This window comes from Leuciscus leuciscus (genome assembly GCF_965113295.1).
Source record: "Leuciscus leuciscus genome assembly, chromosome: 3".
NCBI lineage: Eukaryota > Metazoa > Chordata > Actinopteri > Cypriniformes > Leuciscidae > Leuciscus > Leuciscus leuciscus.
The window spans coordinates 46796890-46816230 of NC_138727.1; the positions used below are offsets into that span (position 1 = coordinate 46796890).

Here is a 19341-nt window from a genome sequence, read left to right on the forward strand (position 1 = left end):
TGTCATGCAGTGTTAACTTACGGTAGGAAACACTTAGCACCTGAGCTCAACATCTGACTGTTTGAACTTCAGGTGAGCAAAGCCTTCAGAACCTGTGAGAAAGAAACCTTTGTAGCCATAAACACATAAGGAAGTTATTATTGTGCATAATCGTTTTTCATTGTGAAATTAATAACCTTCTATTAATAATATTAGTGTTCTTGTTGTACAGGAGTGTTTGAGTCCCTCAATTGTCCTCAGTGTGAAAAGATGGATCTCAAAATCATATAGTCACTGCTGGAAAGGGCTCAAATGTGCCAGAAATGCTGGAAAACTTAAGAATGTTCGGGACCTAGAGGATTTTTCTGAAGAATATTGGGAAGTTTAACTGCTCTGGACAAACAAGGGACTCAAGAAAAACCATCACAAAAAAAACAAAAAAAAACAAAACATAGATCATCCAGGTAACGACGCACAGAAACGGGTCATTTTTATAAATACATTTTTTTTTTGTCTTATCATTATGTAAACATCTTCAAAAATATCGTATTCAGGACGATACTAAATGAAAAATATCATACATTTTGAATCCCTCTTTTTTTGTTAAAATTATTCACATTTTCACAGATTCTGCAAGGGGTGTGTTACTTTGAGTAGCACTAGTGTGTGTGTGTGTGTGTGTGTGTGTGTGTGTGTGTGTGTGTGTGTGTGTGTGTGTGTGTGTGTGTGTGTGTGTGTGTGTGTGTGTGTGTGTGTTTGCTTACTTAACTATATTTTGGGTACAAATTTGTACCCAGAAGTGACCAAAACCAGACAAAATCTCTAGAAACCTGTGTGTGTGTGTGTGTAATCTACTTCAACCAGTTGACCTTGTCATTTTCAGACCACAGCGTTCCATCAGATATCAGAGAATGACGCTTCACGAGATATATACACACACACTGTAAAATCTAAGAAGACTTAAGAAAAGAATGCAAACCGGATTGCCTAAAAAAACGAAGTAAAGTGAAATAGGAATAGTATGTTGTACTGACAAAAACTTAGTAGTTCACTTACACAAGAGTTCTAGTAACTAATAAAGAACAGTAGTGTGGAACGTACTTGATCATTTACTTTAGATTTACTCTTGACTTAGTATAGCAACCATTGTTGTTACCATTGTTGTGTTTTGCATGCTGAATGTTGAAGTGTGACTAAAGCATGGTCGATTGTAGGACACTGTCACAAATATAGGGATTATATCAACACAATTAAAAGTTTCACAAGGTGTTTATGACATACTGTAAGTGTTTGCAATACAATTTTAAAAGATCATTATACGACATGAAGGGAAGTAATAAATAGGTTACTTCTACAAGGTGACTAACTTCATTAATGATTTAGTCAGAAGTTACAGTAGGTCACATTTTAAAAGCAACCTATTTATTACTTCCCCTCCTTTGAAATCAAATAACTGTGATTTCTTGTTGCATCACTATACATCAGGAGAGAATAACAATATTAAAAAAATGAAGTTCCAAGTGCCCAACCAAAGGGAATGAAACTAGAGAAAGATAACTTCAGAAGTGAAAGAAATTAGTAAAAAAGTTTATTAAGAATTGCCACTCAAACCAATCTATTAATCTTAATCTTAAATTGGGTTTTCTGAGTAAACAAGGTATAGTATGTGAATAGTACAGTACAGTACGGAGTACTAGATTGTGTGTATAAATTACGCCTTTTTTTTCCTTTTTTTTTTTCTTGTTAAAAAAATATTTTCGCTTTGGTAAAAAAACAACAAAAAAACAGCATCTATTGATGCAGCTGAAAGTGTAATTTAAAGAATGAAATAGAAATATACTGATATGTTAAAAAGGCTACATGTGAAAAGCACACAATAGCAAAGTTCCTCAGTTCCCACGGGTGTGATATGAAGAGATGAGATGAAAGGTGCACTTGTCACAGCCTCCCGAAAACTCACCTGTCACTCACAGCCATTATCTGAGTACAATAGCAATATTCACACTTATAATAAAACAATGATGAGCAGTCATGAAAGAACCCGTTGAGAGTATATAAACGGTCAGCTCCGGCTTCATGTCCACCACGACAGCAAGGTGACCATTCGGGACCTTGAACCGCGATATTATTCAACAAGCGACATCCTTCAGAGAGTTTTTCTTCAGCTAAATCGATTTGAGATAAACCTTGAACCAACATTCTATAATTTAGCAAAAATGACCTATCAAATCAGCTTTTTTATCCTGTTGTCAGTGGTCACTTTGGCTGACGCTTTCCCTCGCAGCGCCTTTCAACGGGACTTTCACCGACACATGGCGAAAGATTTGGAATCCTCCGGAAATGGACCAGACGAACCTATTCGGGGATCTGTTCGAGTTGTCAAACTAAACCCTCATCATTTTATGCGACGGGCAACCAGTAGTCATGTGCCGTCCAAAAACTCCCCGAGTCGAGGCGCGTTTCCCGCGTTCTTGGCCCTCGGACGTGCCGGTCCGTCAGCCCTGACCCGTCCCAAACCCGCGGCCCTGCTCCCTCCGGTGAGCGCGAGCGGCACCGGCGCAGACGCGAGGAGGAAACAGGGTCTCGAGATGTGGCAGAAAGTCATGCACAAAAGCGAGCGAAGCAAAGAGGCCGTGGCGCTGCGCATCAACCCCAAAGACATGACCAAACAGAGCTGTGCCGCGGTGCCCTTCACACAGGTAAGAATTAATTACTGTTTTTGTCAACACTGTTAGACACATTTTATTTTTAAGTGATTGTACACAAGTGAGCGTGAAACTTGAAGTAGCCTAGCTTATTCTGTGACGTCATATAGGCTATAGTCCCACGGTAGGCTACCTGTCAGTGATGGTCACACGATTTTCACTGTAAAAAATAAATCGGTAAACTAACAGAAAAAGTAGCCTACTGGTAGCTTATCACCCGGACATTATCTAGTGAATTTACGGACATTTCCGTTAACCCTAAAACACATCGCAATGAAGTGTTTCAAAAATTCTAAATACAGGTAAAACACCTGTAAAAAATAAAAACGGAAAAATTCCGTTAAATTACTTCAGTAGCCTAGCTAGCCTACATTGTGCCCTATTTTTACGTTTTGTTTTTTTAAGAGTAGCCTAGCCTATATATTTTAAAAGAAGTAATAGCCTATATTAATGATATAGGCTATTACTTCTTTATTGCAGCCCTGTATGCTATATGCAACCTAATATTTAATTATGATTTAAGTAAAATAAAAGTAGTGTCAAAGCGACAACATGCACGTTTGACCATTTTGAATTATATTTCTGATAAAGGAAATTTGACATCTCTAGAATTATTGGTTAACAAATGATATAGCCTATAAATATATGGACACATATCCATGTGATATTGTTTAAATATATATGCTAATGAAAATGATAGGCCTAAATCTAAAATGCAATTTAGCTTGACAACTCAATGTGTTGTAAGGAAATAATGATTCTGTCATACCAGTGACATGACAGTGGGTAAATGATAATGATTATGATTTTATTCATTTCAGTGATACAAATCATTATCATCGTCGTTATTGTTATCATTAACTTAGCTGAAACAGTTTGCCTTTAAATCAGTGGATCTCAACCTTTTTGACTTCAGTCAATATTTAGATTTTTTGTTAGCTTATTTTAATGCTTGCATTAAATCATTATTCATCTTGAGGCCCCTGGTCGAGAAACGTGTTGCTATAGCCTAATTACATGTTTGTTTGTGTTCACCGTTCCCAGCACATAACGGAGGACGGCTGTGAGACTGTGACCGTTCACAATCATCTCTGCTTCGGTCAGTGCAGCTCCATGTTCGTCCCGTCCAGTGGAGAGGCTCGTGCACCAGGAGCTCCGTGCACGCGCTGTGGCCCCTCTAAATCGCGCTCCGTGCGCGTGCCCCTGCGCTGCGGGACTGAGGTGCGCGAGAGGCGCGTCATGGTCGTCGAAGAGTGCAAGTGCGAAACTAGCAGTGACGAGGTCAAAGTGCAGAATACAGAAATGTATCATTTATAACTGAGAAGTTTTCACTTTGTACATTTATTCTAATATTTAAGTTCACCAATGTTTGTTTGTGTGTGTGTGTGTGTGTGTGTGTGTGTGTGTGTGTGTGTGTGTGTGTGTGTGTGTGTGTGTGTGTGTGTGTGTGTGTGTGTGTTTGAGGACTTGGGCTATATAGCCACATAAATGTGAAATATTTGTGTTGCGTGTCTGATAAAAGTGTCCCAAATACGATTCGGGATGTATTAAACACGAGTCCCTGTGAATACCGGGAAAGCGTCTCTGTAAACTACCGTCTGATATTCAGCGGGATCTTTGTGTTGTTAACTGTAATGCCGATGCTGTTCATCAGTTTAATGAAGGATCCAGTAGGCTACTTTTATGGTTACGTGTCATTTCATAGTTTCACCAGTAAGTGTCGCGGTTGCATGAACATTATTTCAGCAATGCATTTTACTTTAGTTCACCATACATAAAGAATAGTGTGAAATGGGGTAAATTGGACCACTTATGACATTGAGATGACTGTCAAAAGTGGCACAGTTTACTTGACTACAACCTTGTGGATGGAGGTATATTTGTTGCATTTTGTGGAGATGTATTTGAGTGGAAATATGAGATTTAAATTTCAAAGAAAAAACATGTACAATGCAACAAATTTCACAGTGTTGCAGTAGCCAATAAAAAAGCAATGTGAAATCAATAAAACAACGGAAAAAACCCCCCAAATCAGCCTGCATGTCTTTATTTTTAAATGTCTCCATAATGCATTCAACATCCAACCAATGTACAAAGATTGTCCTCACAAAGAGAAATGTCTAACCGATGAATGGCCTATATATTTTTGAAGGATCATGTGACACTTAAAGGGATAGTTCACCAAAAAAAATAAATAAAAAAAATCTGTCATCACTTTGTTCCAAACCTGAATGAGCTTCTTTCTTCTGTTGAACACAAACCATGATATTTAAAAAAATGGTGTTAATCAAACAGTGGACGGTAGCCACTGACTTCCATAGAAGGAAATAAAAATACTATGGAAGTCAGATATCTTCGTTTGTGTTCAACAGAAGAAAGAAACTCGGAACAACATAAAAGGTGATTAAATGATGACAACATTTTCATTTTTGAACTATCCCTTTAAGACTGCAGTAATGGCTGTTGAAAATGTATCACCACATAAATAACGTTTTATAATAGGCTATTAGAAATTGTAATGATATTTCACCATATTACAGCTTTTAATGTGTTATTTGTCAAATAAATGCAGACATGGTGTGATTCCTTTAAAAAACCTTATTCTATACTTCCATATATTTTCCAAATGGAAATTAATTAGGCTAATTAAAGGGTGCTACATCTAAGCAAGCTATAGGCCTAACATTTATGGAATAGGCTATAGAGAATATGGACTGATCTTCATTTAGCCTAGCTTAAGTAAACAATACGACCATAAGCAAGAAAGACCCTAATTTGCTGCATTAATTAGACTATCGTTTAACATCAAAATGCACTTACCCTTTTGCTTCTTAATCACTCTTTTCAAAACTGTGGGAATCACCATCTCCCTATAGGACAGCTGCACTTCAGTCCTGAATGTGTCAGAGAAAAATAAAAGTTGTATTCATCGATTTTCTGGCACCTGACTGAAAAAAAGGTCGAGTTTACTCATCCTATAGGAAAAATCGCCCGAGGGAGAACAAGGGGGTTCTTCTTTACATCGCCTTGGCAGTCTGTCAAAACGCCATCTTCAATTTGCATTGCGCGCGAGATGCTTTTAAGTATGACGAGCCTCCTCCGCTCCACCAACTCTTGTGTGTTGTGGATTTTACAGTTCTTATCTGTATAGTGGTTAATTTGGTGGAAAAAGTAAATTAATAATTTATTTTAAACCAAAGTGGTTCCTGTCGCGCAACAGATGTGGAGCTTTTTATAAGCCGCGAAACACTTTAGCGGCATTGAGGGCGCCGTTGCCACGGCATGAATTGCACGAGGCGGGGGCTTTTTTCTTATTTGGGCTCGCGCTTCACTCGTGCCAAGAACCAGAGCTATGGGAAATATAACCACCGTGAGTAAGCTCGTTAAAGGTAGACAATGACTACAACGCGAGCTGCTAAGTAGCCTATATGTGTAAGGTTGAGCAAGCAAAGATCGGCGGAATAACACGCAAGAGAAATGCGACATTAAAACTGCATTAGAGGAAACTCAAGAGGCGCGTGGTTAGTGCGATCGCGAGACTGCAGGAACAGGATCGGTTCACAGCAACTAGGGAAATCTTTTTAAAGCATTACAGCGAAAACAAGCCTTTTATGTTTAAACCTGATTATTTGTATGCATATTTGCATGAACGACAGAGAAAAAACAAGTATCTATAACTTGTCACTCAGCCCATCTTATTATGTTTGTTAAGCCTGGTTTAATTTGCAATCACCCCACACATGCCCAGCACTGCATTTCTCCTGAGAGTGGACCAGTTGGACCTTTGCATATTGAACCTTCCTAATAATGTGGCACTGATTGAGGCCTTTGAAATGCAGGCATGGGTCTGAAGCGGGTCCATGGGTGGATGGTGAATTGGTTGGACCTGACAGCTCTAAGCATGGTGATAGGGGCCGCGTTCCTGCATGCCTCGGGGTCTTTAGTGTGAAATGCCAGGGTAAACTTAGAGATGGTTCGATTGCAATGACATGGATGTGGCACGGGTGCCCGGGAGCAGCTGGGCAAGGTTGGCACATGATTGCCATAGGGAGTTTGTGCCGCAGGGCATCGCCAGCTTTCAGTGCTTCAGTCGGATCCCACAATTCTCCATTACAATTGTACATTAAGTTGCCTTCACTTCACGTCCAAGCCACAATATCTACAAAACCCAGAGCAGCTGCAGATATAAAAGGACACAACCAGCCAATGTGTGTCTTATTAAAAAGCAAAAAATTTACATTTGGAAATCATTACTTGTAAATACCATTTTTTTCACACTTTTTACATATTATGGAGTAATTTGTTTTCTTTTTGTCTTTATTTCTAAATGAATTAAAAAGTTTCCAAACAGAGTGTGGTGATGCAAAGCACCCAGGGTTTTTGTAGTGTTCATTCATGGTACATTTAGCCTGTTTTTATAGCAAACTGCTCCTGGTATTAGAAGAAATTGAAGAAATGGTTCACCCAAATGAGAACTGTGATTATTATTTACTTCCCCCATGTTGTTCCAATGCCAATATTGTTTTTGTTTTTTCAATGGAACATAAAAGGAGAAATGGAAAATCAGTTTTTTATGCATCTTGTCAAGCTCCTAAAATACATAAAACACTATATAAGTATCATAAAGGTGTAGTCTATGTGACTTGAACTATATGACAATTTTTCTGATGCTAAGATTGCAAGACAAAGCAATTTTATGTGGCTCAATTTTAATTCAAGTAGTTAAAAGCATATGAAAGAAAATGAAATACATAAGAGTCAAGTTCATTTAGGAATATATGACATACAAATACGTACAACGCTTGATTTTAAATCCAAATGAATAAATACACATGAAAGGACATTACTGCAATTTGTGTTTATTCACTTTTGCACTTTAATGTATTTCTGTCGCTCTCATGTAGATGCACAAATGCATGTGATTTTCGGTCCTGGTTTTTGACCTGTGGGATGTGCAAACATATTAATTAGACATTATAGATTAAAGCCTGTGAGATGCAGGTGATGTCACATAACAACTCTAATTGCATTAATTAGGGTAATTAAGGCTAGACATTTGGCAAAAGCATCTTGTGTAGCCCTGCCTGATGTCATATTTTCCTGTCGTGCCATGTTTCAGAGCTCAGCGTCCATGTGTGCTGGTGTCTGCTGGCATCAGCATAACTGTGTTCATTTACCCTGAGAGAACAGGAGACATAAGCTCTGTTCCAGCGCCTAGTGAGCTGCCCACGTTTTAAGGCATCATATGTGCGTTCCCAACACGAAAGCTGTTCCAAAAGGTAGGCAGTGTAGTTATGCTGCCTTCTTAAAGTCACAATGAATCAAAATGGACAATTCTTTTTTTTTTTTTTTTATGAAATATTACAGTATTATTTTTAATGATTTATTCATGCACATCATGTTTTTAAAATTCATGTGGCCCAATCATTTTAATCAAAATAACCTGACATCTCTTCTCTTCTCTGATGATGCGTTTACTGGCGCGAGGGCGGGGCCTCCTGTCACTCACATGAGATCCACCAATAGCAAACCACAACCATCCAATCAATTCCCAATGGACAAAATCAAGTCCCGCCCTACAATTGTTCTTGTTCGAGAATCCGATTCACTCAGATAGACAGTACGTCACAATACGCTGATTTCACGCAGCCGTTATTTTGAAATCGAACGCGAGGCTCCGGTGGGAAGAAAACCGGAAGTGTCGCCTTTAATCACAGGAGAGTCGTGAATGTGATAGCGTATTGTTGTGTTTAATGATGTTGTGTCAATTCTAAAAATGTACAAACATTTCTTTCATACTTTAGACTATATACAGTGAAATTCATTTATAAATAAAATATTTTTTTTTATATATAATTCAGAATATAAAAAACGAAGCAGGAATGAACTATATACATATCTTATATTGGATAATAACATCCAAAAGTGTAAATCGCGGCAGCAGCTTCAGGATGGTAATCCAAGGCACTGTTGTTTATCTTTACTTCCGGGGTTTTACCCACCGGAGCCTCACTTTCGATTTCAAAATGGCGGCTGCGTGAAATCAGCGTATAGGGAGGACAAGACTATCAAAACTTCCATTTCATGCCAATTTTAAATGTATATTCTTCAAAGGTATAAGGCCATCCCATAATGCATTGCGATGAGCACATAAGGAAAAAATTATCCAAAATGGCAGACACATTTTTTTTATGTATAACTAATTCATTAAATATTTGTTTGTTGTATACTTAATTGCACATACAAATGTAAAACTCTATCACAATCAGTTGTGATAGGCAGTAAATAGCAAGGCAGTTTACTAGGTTTGGGAACAGAGGCATATGAATGGACAGTACAACATTTAAATTCTAGTGTCTGGGAGAGAAAATCTAGAGAAAGAAAGAGGAGAAAAATGATGAATTTCTTCCAGGAATGAATGCCAGGTTTTAATGGGGAGAAGCTCATTATTTGTCTTTTCCTTAGCTTACGACACATGGCTTTTGAGTGCACAAGGGGAAAGAGGAAGAGGAAATGGAATTCTCTTTAAGAATTCATCACTCTCAGAGATGCAGGAAGTGCCCGCGGGAGCCATTTTGTTTCTCGCATTGTGCTGAGCGGAGTGCAGCGAAGAGAGAGAATCTGGGCACAGATGAGCGTGAATTCTGAATGTCACTCCGACTCCAGAGAGTCTCTAATTGATTTGGGACTTTGATTCTTCGCTTATTCTGGGATCACAACGCTCAGAGAGCGGTAGTGAGAGACACTCCCTCAAGCTTTTAAATGTCTTCTGTTAAACATGACACAGATGCCGTGCAAAACTTTTTGAGAAGAGCTGTGAGAATGTTGCAGTGTTTGAAATAGTGAACATGCTCTGACTGAAGTCACTTTAAAAGAAAGGTTCTTTTATGGCATCTATGGTTCTAAGAACCTTTAAAATGCATGGAACCTTTCAATTAGACAAAAGGTTATATATAGTGGGTTCTTTAGATTATGAAAATGTTCTTCACACTAAGAAAAAAAGGGGTCTTTAAAGAAAGTTTTTTTGGGAAACCGAAAATGGTTCTTCTATGGCATTGCTGTGGAACCTTTATTTTTAAGAATGAAAATGTGCACAAATAGATCATATTCTGGCATAAAATTTCACAGAGCTTTCTTTCAGCACCTGTCAAAATATATATCTAGAAAATGTTTCATATTAACATTATGCTGTATTTCTACAGACTTTTCTTACAGTGCAATGCATACACTGAATTGGACCTTCCATTTCCATTATAGTATACAGAACAGAATAACATAATATGTCACTTAAAATCAAAGGAAAAGTCACTCTGAAGTGATAGAACTGGATGATGTTTTGCTACCAGACAGAAAGAACCTGAAAAGGTCTAAATGTTTGAAATGAAATGTTGGAGAGATTCTGGCCTGGGCTTCTGCTGGATTTCATCCGCCCGCTGTGCCTAACTCTGCTGGCCAGGCTAGAGTAATCGCTCCACCAGCCTTGCGCTGTCTGCATGAAGATAAATGAGACAATTAGAGCTTCTCTGTTATCAATTACACATCCAGGACGGCTGTTTTACATCAAACACTGCAATTGCGATTCACTGCGAATCCAGATTCTTTTGTTCAGACTCCCATCGGGCACCAATCTGAACTGAGAATGCCAGTTCTAGGTAAATTGTTTTTTTGGACATTGTTATTGTATTTTCAAGGCCAATTTCTGATGTTTTGGGATTTTTTTTCTTGTGATTTTGCTTCTGTGATTGCCTAGAATTCAAACTCCCACACACATTATCACACAGAGAGCGTATACAGAAGTGGGAGAGGGGTCTCGGGCTAGAATTTAGGGGGTGCAGGTGGCGCTAAGCCGGTATGGGCTCTGCCCGCTGTCCCTGCGTGATGCCAGCGTACTTGCACACATACACACACATACACTGATGATGCCAATACCATCTGTCATCGGTGAGAACATCTGCAGCTCAAGGTGCCCTTGTCACCCATAGTTAAAGTAACGAGAGGGAGAGATAAAATACAACTACAGATCTTATTAGGATCAACCAAAATGCAACTCAGCTGAAATAAACCTGCATCATGTTTTTGGGAAATTATAATTTGTCCATTTATGTGTTTACTGCAGTCATCAAGTGTTATTGTAAGATACATTTTTTTATTTTTATTATTCATAAACCAAACAAACCAATAGGCCTATGTTGTCCCATAGCCTATACTTGGTATAGCTTCTATGGATTGAAAGGTTTTTATACCTATTCTTAGAATGTTCACAAAGATATGTTTATTTAATGATTATTGCTTGAGAAAAAAGTATAGCCTAATAAATAAATGAGGGTTTCAATCTGCATTCACAAATGTCCCTATTTTTCTAACAGGCTTGAAGACATATTTGAAAATATATGCTAAAATTATATAAAATAGTGGATAACCTTACCCCGATTCATTTAGCGCTGTCGGGACGGATTTCCCGGGAAACTTCATAGGCTACTTCCGTTCGTAAGTGTGTACGTCATGATTGTAAATAAAGGTCCCTTCTACGGCGCGTGTATGGTGAGGAGTGTGGTAGTTGTTTCAATAGATATTTCTATAGGATATCTGTCTCTTTTTCTTTCTTTTATTATTTTTCAGGAGGCCGATAAGTTCACTTATAACCATATAAGCCTCAAATCAGATTAATCGCGCGCAGAACAGCAAAGCAAAGCCTAATGTAATAACTAAACTATTTATTCCACGTAGGGGAGCGCGGGGCACAACCTAACACGGGGCTAGTTGTAACCATAGACTGGTTGTAACACGCTTGTTTTAAATACTTCCGCACATGCTTGGATGACGAAACTTTGTGTATTTACTAGTTGCCATATCAACACTATATAGAAAAAAAAATTCCGCCAACATTTTTTTTTTTTTTTGGAAGATATCCATAGACATTTATTAAACCATAGCAAAAGTAAATTTCTTACTTAAGTTAATTTTTCATCTCTATTTTTTTGTGTTAATTTAAAATAAGACAAATCTGATATTATTTTAATCTCCAATATGTTATTTAACAGTTGAGATAGTTATTTAATGCTTCGCTAACTAGCAGAAGACACTAGCAGGGTTTAAATCCCAGTTGTGCAGGCAGGGCATGTTGTAACACTGCGTTACAATGTGCCCCTATTAGAAATATGCTATTATATTCTATACTTTTATTAATTTTATTGGGAAAACGTGAGAAAAAGGTGAATAAAGACTGAGAGACAATGTTCAGAAATTACTAATTATTTATTTGTTTTGAACTATGTTGTATAGCTGTGTTTTCATGTGTTCGTTGTCAAAACTCAAAAATTTGTTTATATTTAATTATTAAAAATTGCCATTATTTTATATGAAAAAGTTTTTTAATTGTATTTTATTTAGAAAATATTTTAGTTTGTTTTGTATATATTTTTTATTAGATCAGATAACATTTTAAGCTGTCATATGTTATGTTACAATGTGCCCCACACATGTTACAATGTACCCCACCTATGGGGCATGTTGTCACATTTCACTTCCATTCTTTCGGGGTATATCAAGAAAAAAGTATATACTGTATTAATAAAACAAAACCACATAATTGTACTAGACATGTGGGAAATTAATGTGGGAAAAAATAAATACTCTGAACCATAAGTAGATTTACACAAACTGAGAAAGTCAAAAAGCGTTAGGTTGTGCCCCGCTCTCCCCTATAGCCTACGTAATTTTATGCTTTAACCGCCAGAGGGCCAAACATAATGTTAAGCAATTAACATCTAGAAATTAAATGAGTAAAACATAAATTAATTCAGAAGAATGAATTACAAACGCATTAATTATGTTTTGTTTAATATAGATCATATACGACAATTTATCTAAACAAAACAACTAAAATCACATATACGCTTTCTTTTAGAAATACTTTGTCCTTTAATTCTTCTTGAAGGTTCTTCTAGATTATTTTTTCTGTTCCTTTTTGTTTGATTCTTTAGAAACACAGATGGTTTCTTTTTCATCTCTCTATCTCACACACTGCCTCTCATCATCTGACAGGTGCAGAACACACACACACACACACACACACACACACACACACACACACACACACACACACACACACACACACACACACACACACACACACACACACACACACACACACACACACACACACACACATTATCAATGACATACGTCTCCTGAGAATGACAGTAGTCAGGGGCATTAAGACTCTGCCAGGCTGAGTTTGGCTCTGTATGAGTCTTTTGATAGAAACACCTGCAAGATGGCTGAGTTTATCTGTCTTTAACGCCTCTCCTGTCTTGGCATGGACTCTATAACACTTCGGAGACAAGAAAAACAGATGAGAGGGGGCTTTTATTCTGCTTAAGGTTGAGTGATCACTAGAAACGTGCGTGAGACAGGGGGTTTTAAGCTTGAATACATCCACTCTCATATGTGCACCTCCTGATTAAGTGTTTACATGTGTGTTTTTTTATATATGTGTATATGAAAGTGTGTGTGAGGCAGATGGCATGACTGGGTAGCTATGCCAGTTTCTGAAATATATTCAGTGTTGTGTTCCATCTGTGACCCTGCATGCCAAAACCTGGCCTGACCCTAAATTGATCTAAGTATAAGCAAATATATAGATGGCAATTTTATGTCCCAGAGTTTATATATATATGAAGGTCACATTATAACTTTATACCATCTCTTCATTAATGTTAGGCCTAGCCTACTATTTGTTGTCCTGGACCAAGACTTTCAATCGAAACTATGAAAATCTATTATAAAATGCATTACATGTTTAAAACTATGATGATACTATGATGAAAAGTAACCACATATGACTTCCTTTTTATTTTATATTTTTATATAGTTTAAAGTGTTTTTGGCGCATATTCTGAAAAATTGTCACGTGACTGTGTTTGCTGTATCTTTCCCGCCCGGACTCTTGCGGCCTCTTTGCAGAGGGACTCAGCAGTTCATCGGTAAGTGTTGAGCTTTATTAGTCCAAGTGCTCCTTTATTACACGATGAATCCTGTCTGAGATCTGTGTAGACTCAGGCTCATGTCTGCCCTTTGTTTACCTTTGTCGCGCTAAAATGTGAGATCTACCACGATTAGACAAATAAACGCCTGGTTTCAGTTTGGCATCCTGACGAAATTTGTAATTGATCAAAACTTTGTGTAACCTATCCTGTCTTGAAGAAGTTTTAAAGATGAATTCGACCTACTTTTTAATAATCTCCATCCTTCCTGTAATTAACGTTTTGTTCAAAACAAACTTCCAGTTATTCCATGAATTATTATGAGTGTTGTATCAAACCCTTAAATACACTAGAGGGCGCCAGAGGTTATTTAGAAAATTAGTTTAATTTCCTACAGATAACTTAATATGGATCTCCAAAAAGTCTCAATTTATGATACTCTGACATTTATGTTTGTGCTTATTTTGTGTGAACAGATTGTAATGGACAGTTTTTTTTTATATCTATATTTCACTTTAAGAAACTCATATAAGATGAGAGTTTTGCTTTTGATGTCAACAGGTTTGTGTGAAGGCTTGGGTTTAAAGATGGGCTTTAGCAGATGGAATCACCCTCCTTTTATATTTTTTATTTTTATCTATTTATCTATGAAATGTCATCAATAGTGAAACATCCGCATGAACGTTTAAATGAGACTGTAAGTTTGGAAGAGACCCAGTACTGTATGCATTAAAAGAAAATACATTTAAACTATATTTTCCATTTAAAACTTTTACAATGTTCCTGTTGTTAAGACACTGCAGGCAGATATTATTAAGGATTTCAACTTTTGTTGTATAATGACAAAATTGACAAATTCTGTTTGCAGTCATTTTGACCTCTTAAAAAAAAAAAAAAAAAAAAAAAAAATTGTAGAAAAGTAAAAATGTAATCAAATATGGACAAACCCAAACATTGGGTTTACAATTTTTATTATAAAAATGTAAACCAACGGTTGGGTTTGTCCAATATTTGACCCAAACATGGGTTGAAAAACAACCTAGTTAATATCGATAAAAAAAATGAATAAAAAAAGATGTTTGTGTTGTTAAGCATGTTGACAGAACATGAGCAGTGTGTTTTAGGTGAAAATATTCATGAAAGTAGAAGAAATCTTAATATGACCCTGTAAAAGTTAAACAAGCGTAAATGTGGGGCCTTTTGACGTTTTAAAGTGCAGTTGTGTGTGTGTGTGTGTGTGTGTGTGTGGTAGTTGCTATAATGATGCAGCCTAGTATTTTTCAACATTCTGGGCATCTAGAGTGCCTGAGACTTAAAGGAACCTGGCATCGGTTTTTACAACACACACACACACACACACACACACACACACACACACACACACACACACACACACACACACACACACACACACACACACACACACACACACACACACACACACACACACACACACACACACACACACACACACACACACACACACACACACACACACACAATAGTTTGCTTTATAAGGTGCCCACCGATACCATGGCAACCCCCATGTTCTCAGCAAGAAAGGATACCGTATGCCAAATAAATGCCATGGTAACTTAAAAAAGAACAACATGTTGCCCGGCAACCTTTGAAAGTTATTAAGGGAAATAAGTGGGTACAGAGAAATTGATAGGGTGTTAAAAAGAGACGGGGGAGGGGGAAGAGAAACAAACAGAGAAGGAAATCTGACATTTTAGTGTATCCATTTTTTTTTGGGAGGGAGGGAATTAAAATCAGCCCATGATTAAATGTGTGTGTGGACACAATCACTCATTTGTGGTGATCAGCAAAGTTATTGTATATGGATATACATTTTGTCTGAGTTTACTAGAGGCTCTCGGAGGTCTTGTAACTGCAGATTTTGCTCAAATGTACACCCCTGTGTGTATGCATGTGAAATCAGGAGTTTTGTAATGTGCAGTTGTAACACCTTGCTTAGAATCAGCTAGGCCTATATATTTTCATTCTTAGAGATTCATATACTCTGCATTAAAAAATATACAAAATTCAGTTAGGCTATTTGCTTTTATAAGATTCATAAGAAATCAAAGATGTTTTAAAATAAAGATACATACCATTTCAATATTTATTTGTTTATAATTTAAAATGATTTCCACTAAGGAATCATTTCCCCCCCTAATTGAGTCTTTTAAATTATTATTTTTAATTTGTTGGTGTTCCTGGTTATGAGGAAAAAAGTGTCTTTGAATTGAAAGATATGATGTGAGAAGAAAATACAGACAAATAAGGTAAATATCACTGGTGAACCAAATATTTTATTGTGTATAAATTTGAAAATATGAACTTTGAATTAATTAACAGCATTTCTGCATAGTTACATTGGACATAAATATAATATAGATATAATAATTCCAAAGCAGTTTGCAGGAAAGATAAGAATTAAACACAGAAACATACATTACTTTTCACAAGTTTGGGGTCAGCGAGATTTTTATTTTGAAAGAAATTAATACTTTTATTTAGCAACGATGCATTAAATCGATTTAATAATATTTATAATGTTACAAAAGATTTCTATTTTACTAATACATTTTTATTAATCAAGGAATCCTTAAAATCTGTCACTGCTTGCTTACACAAAAATATGAAGCAGCACAACTGTTTTCAACATTGATGATAATCATAAATGTTTCTTGAGCATCAAATCATCATATTAGAATGATTTCTGAAGGATCATGTGACACTGAAGACTGGAGTAATGATGCTGAAAATTCAGCTTTGATCACAGGAATAAATTACATTTTACAATATTTTCAAATAGAAAACAGTTATTTTAAATGGTAATAATATTTTACAATATTGCAATATATAATTGCAATAATTTACAATATATGTACTGTTTTTGATGCAGCCTTGGTGCAGAAGAAACTTCTTTCAAAACATTAAAAAAAATGAAAAAGTAAATCAATAAAAATATAATTATGATTTTTTTTTAAATAGTTAAAACACATTTTTGTATTTTCTCCATTCCTTGTAGTGCGCTGCTGACGACAGTTTGAGAACCCTGTATGAAATCAACCTCATTACTCTGTTAAACTTGGTGTGTGTTTACATTTCTGTGCTTGGCACACACTTTCTTACCAAAGCCACGGTGAAGAAAGTGCATTTGTTGTGGTGTGATGATGATTGCTCGAGCTGATCGCTGGGGGACCAATTTGAGCAGTAAGACAAAACCACAGCATGCTAATAAGAGTGTAATTCCAACAAGACTTTAGTGCGGCACAATAAAGGAACTAATGTTTTCTTGGTAGGATTAGACAGTGTGCATTTCGAAAAATATATGTTTGTCTCTCTCTCTCTCTCTCTCTCTCTCTCTCTCTCTCTCTCTCTCTCTCTCTCTCTCTCTCTCTCTCTCTCTCTCTGCCTGTGGTTGTAGCTTTCCATATAGCCTGGAGTGATATGGGCCTGGTGCCCGATCTCCTCTCTCTCTCTCGCTCTCGCTCTCTCTCTCTCTCTCTCTCTCTCTCTCTCTCTCTCTCTCTCTCTCTCTCTCTCTCTCTCTCTCCCTGTGTGTGTGTGTGTCCGTTGAGGCACAGGCAGATTAGACCAGGAATTGCTGCCACAAAAGCGCCCTGTCTAGTGCTCTTTAATTCCTCTAAATTAGCACCTCGTGCCAGGCACTTTACACACTCGCACACACACTCACTGAGGCAGTGCCGTGCTTTTAACTGCCTTGATAATCACAGCGTCGACTAATAGTCTTTCTCTCACACTTTCCTCGCTCGTAGACACAGACAGACAGACCCTCTCACACGTTTTCTCTAACTCTTGGCGTCGTCTGAGTTTTTTTTCCTCCTGTGAGACGCAGCTCTCAGTTAGCCGCTAATGTGAAGCTCATAGCGCCGGACGCTCTAATGCCCTTTAATTCACTTACCAGCGCTGAACTAACACAATACCTCTGTAGATACAATGAACCAACGTCTCAAATCCCTTTAACCCGCACATTGTGTTCTGTGTTGATAAAATACAGTCTGTCCCGCAGCTGAAAGGCCGCCGTCCTACTGCAGGTGTGTGTGTGTGTGTGAATCAGTGCAGACAGAGGCCGGTCTGGTGAATGTGGTTGTTTGTACTTATACTTCCAGAGCGGGTACTAGTTCTATCTATCTATCTATCTATCTATCTATCTATCTATCTATCTATCTATCTATCTATCTATCTATCTATCTATCTATCTATCTATCTATCTATCTATCTATCTATCTATCTATCTATCTATATCTGTCTGGTTCTATCTATCTATCTATCTATCTATCTATCTATCTATCTATATCTGTCTGGTTCTATCTATCTATATCTGTCTGGTTCTATCTATCTATCTATCTATCTATCTATCTATCTATCTATCTATCTATCTATCTATCTATCTCTGTCTGTCTGGTTCTATCTATCTATCTATCTATCTATCTATCTATCTATCTATCTATCTATCTATCTATCTATCTATCTATCTATCTATCTATCTATCTATCTATATCTGTCTGGTTCTATCTATCTATCTATCTCTGTCTGGTTCTATCTATCTATCTATCTATCTATCTATCTATCTATCTATCTATCTATCTATCTATCTATCTATCTATCTATCTATCTATCTATCTATCTATCTATCTCTGTCTGGTTCTATCTATCTATCTATCTATCTATCTATCTGGTTCTATCTATCTATCTATCTATCTATCTATCTATCTATCTATCTATCTATCTATCTATCTATCTATCTATCTATCTATCTATCTATCTATCTATCTATCTATCTATCTATCTATCTATCTATCTATCTATCTATGTATGTCTGGTTCTATCTATCTGTCTGTCTATCAGTCTGTGCACATTGTCTCTTGTATATCTATCTGTTTAATCTATTGTTCATCAGTAAGTTTTTGATCTGTCTCTTTGCCTTTATACTGACACCTGTTGGTGTGGATGCATTGGTTTTAAGCACTGCCTCTCGGGTCTCAACTTTCATGTGTTGTTAGAGGTTCATGCAGGTGCGTAACCTGTCCTTCATCGCCTCAGACTTTCTGCTGTGTGTGGTCACGGTGTCATATTTTGTTGTATATATTTATAGTTCCTATTGCTCTGCTGGTGGAGCATTGCTCTTCCAAAGTCACGGGTTGGATTTCCGGAAAACACAACCTGACAACATGCATACCTTGAATGCATTGCAACTCACTTTGGATGGTAGCACCTGCCAAGTGAATACATTTTTATTTCTGTTTGCTTACGTTGCTGCTCAATTATTTTTTTTTATAATCTTGCGCATTGACAAAAAGCTCTATACTGTATAAAGTAAAAAAATTTTTTTTACTATTATCAGTAGTTATCATTGTTGGTCATGTGTCCTCAACTTGGTGACCCCATGTACGTTTTTATGCATCTGGCAGACGCTTCTATGCAAAGCAACATATATTGCATTTAAATCATATTTGTAAAAATAACTATTATTATTATTATTTAATGATGAATAAGACAATAAGGGGGCATTTAACTTACTAAGTAATATTCTTGCGTATGCGTGTGTGCGTGCGTGTGTGTGTGTGTGTGAAGCAGGCTGCATGTAGAGATCTATTCACTAATCCCCACTGTCCTCTGCATCTGCACACACACACACA

The 19341-nt window shown here is 37.0% G+C and overlaps 1 protein-coding gene across 1 annotated transcript; it reads left to right on the forward strand.

Annotated features, from left to right (window-relative positions):
- Positions 1–1752: 1752 nt before the first annotated feature.
- On the forward strand, positions 1753–4649 carry dand5 (DAN domain family, member 5). Its single transcript, XM_082165621.1, has 2 exons — positions 1753–2678; positions 3729–4649. Exons 1-2 carry the CDS (start codon positions 2196–2198, stop codon positions 3999–4001), a joined length of 756 nt encoding a protein of 251 aa, XP_082021747.1. The 5' UTR covers positions 1753–2195; the 3' UTR covers positions 4002–4649.
- Positions 4650–19341: the final 14692 nt, after the last annotated feature.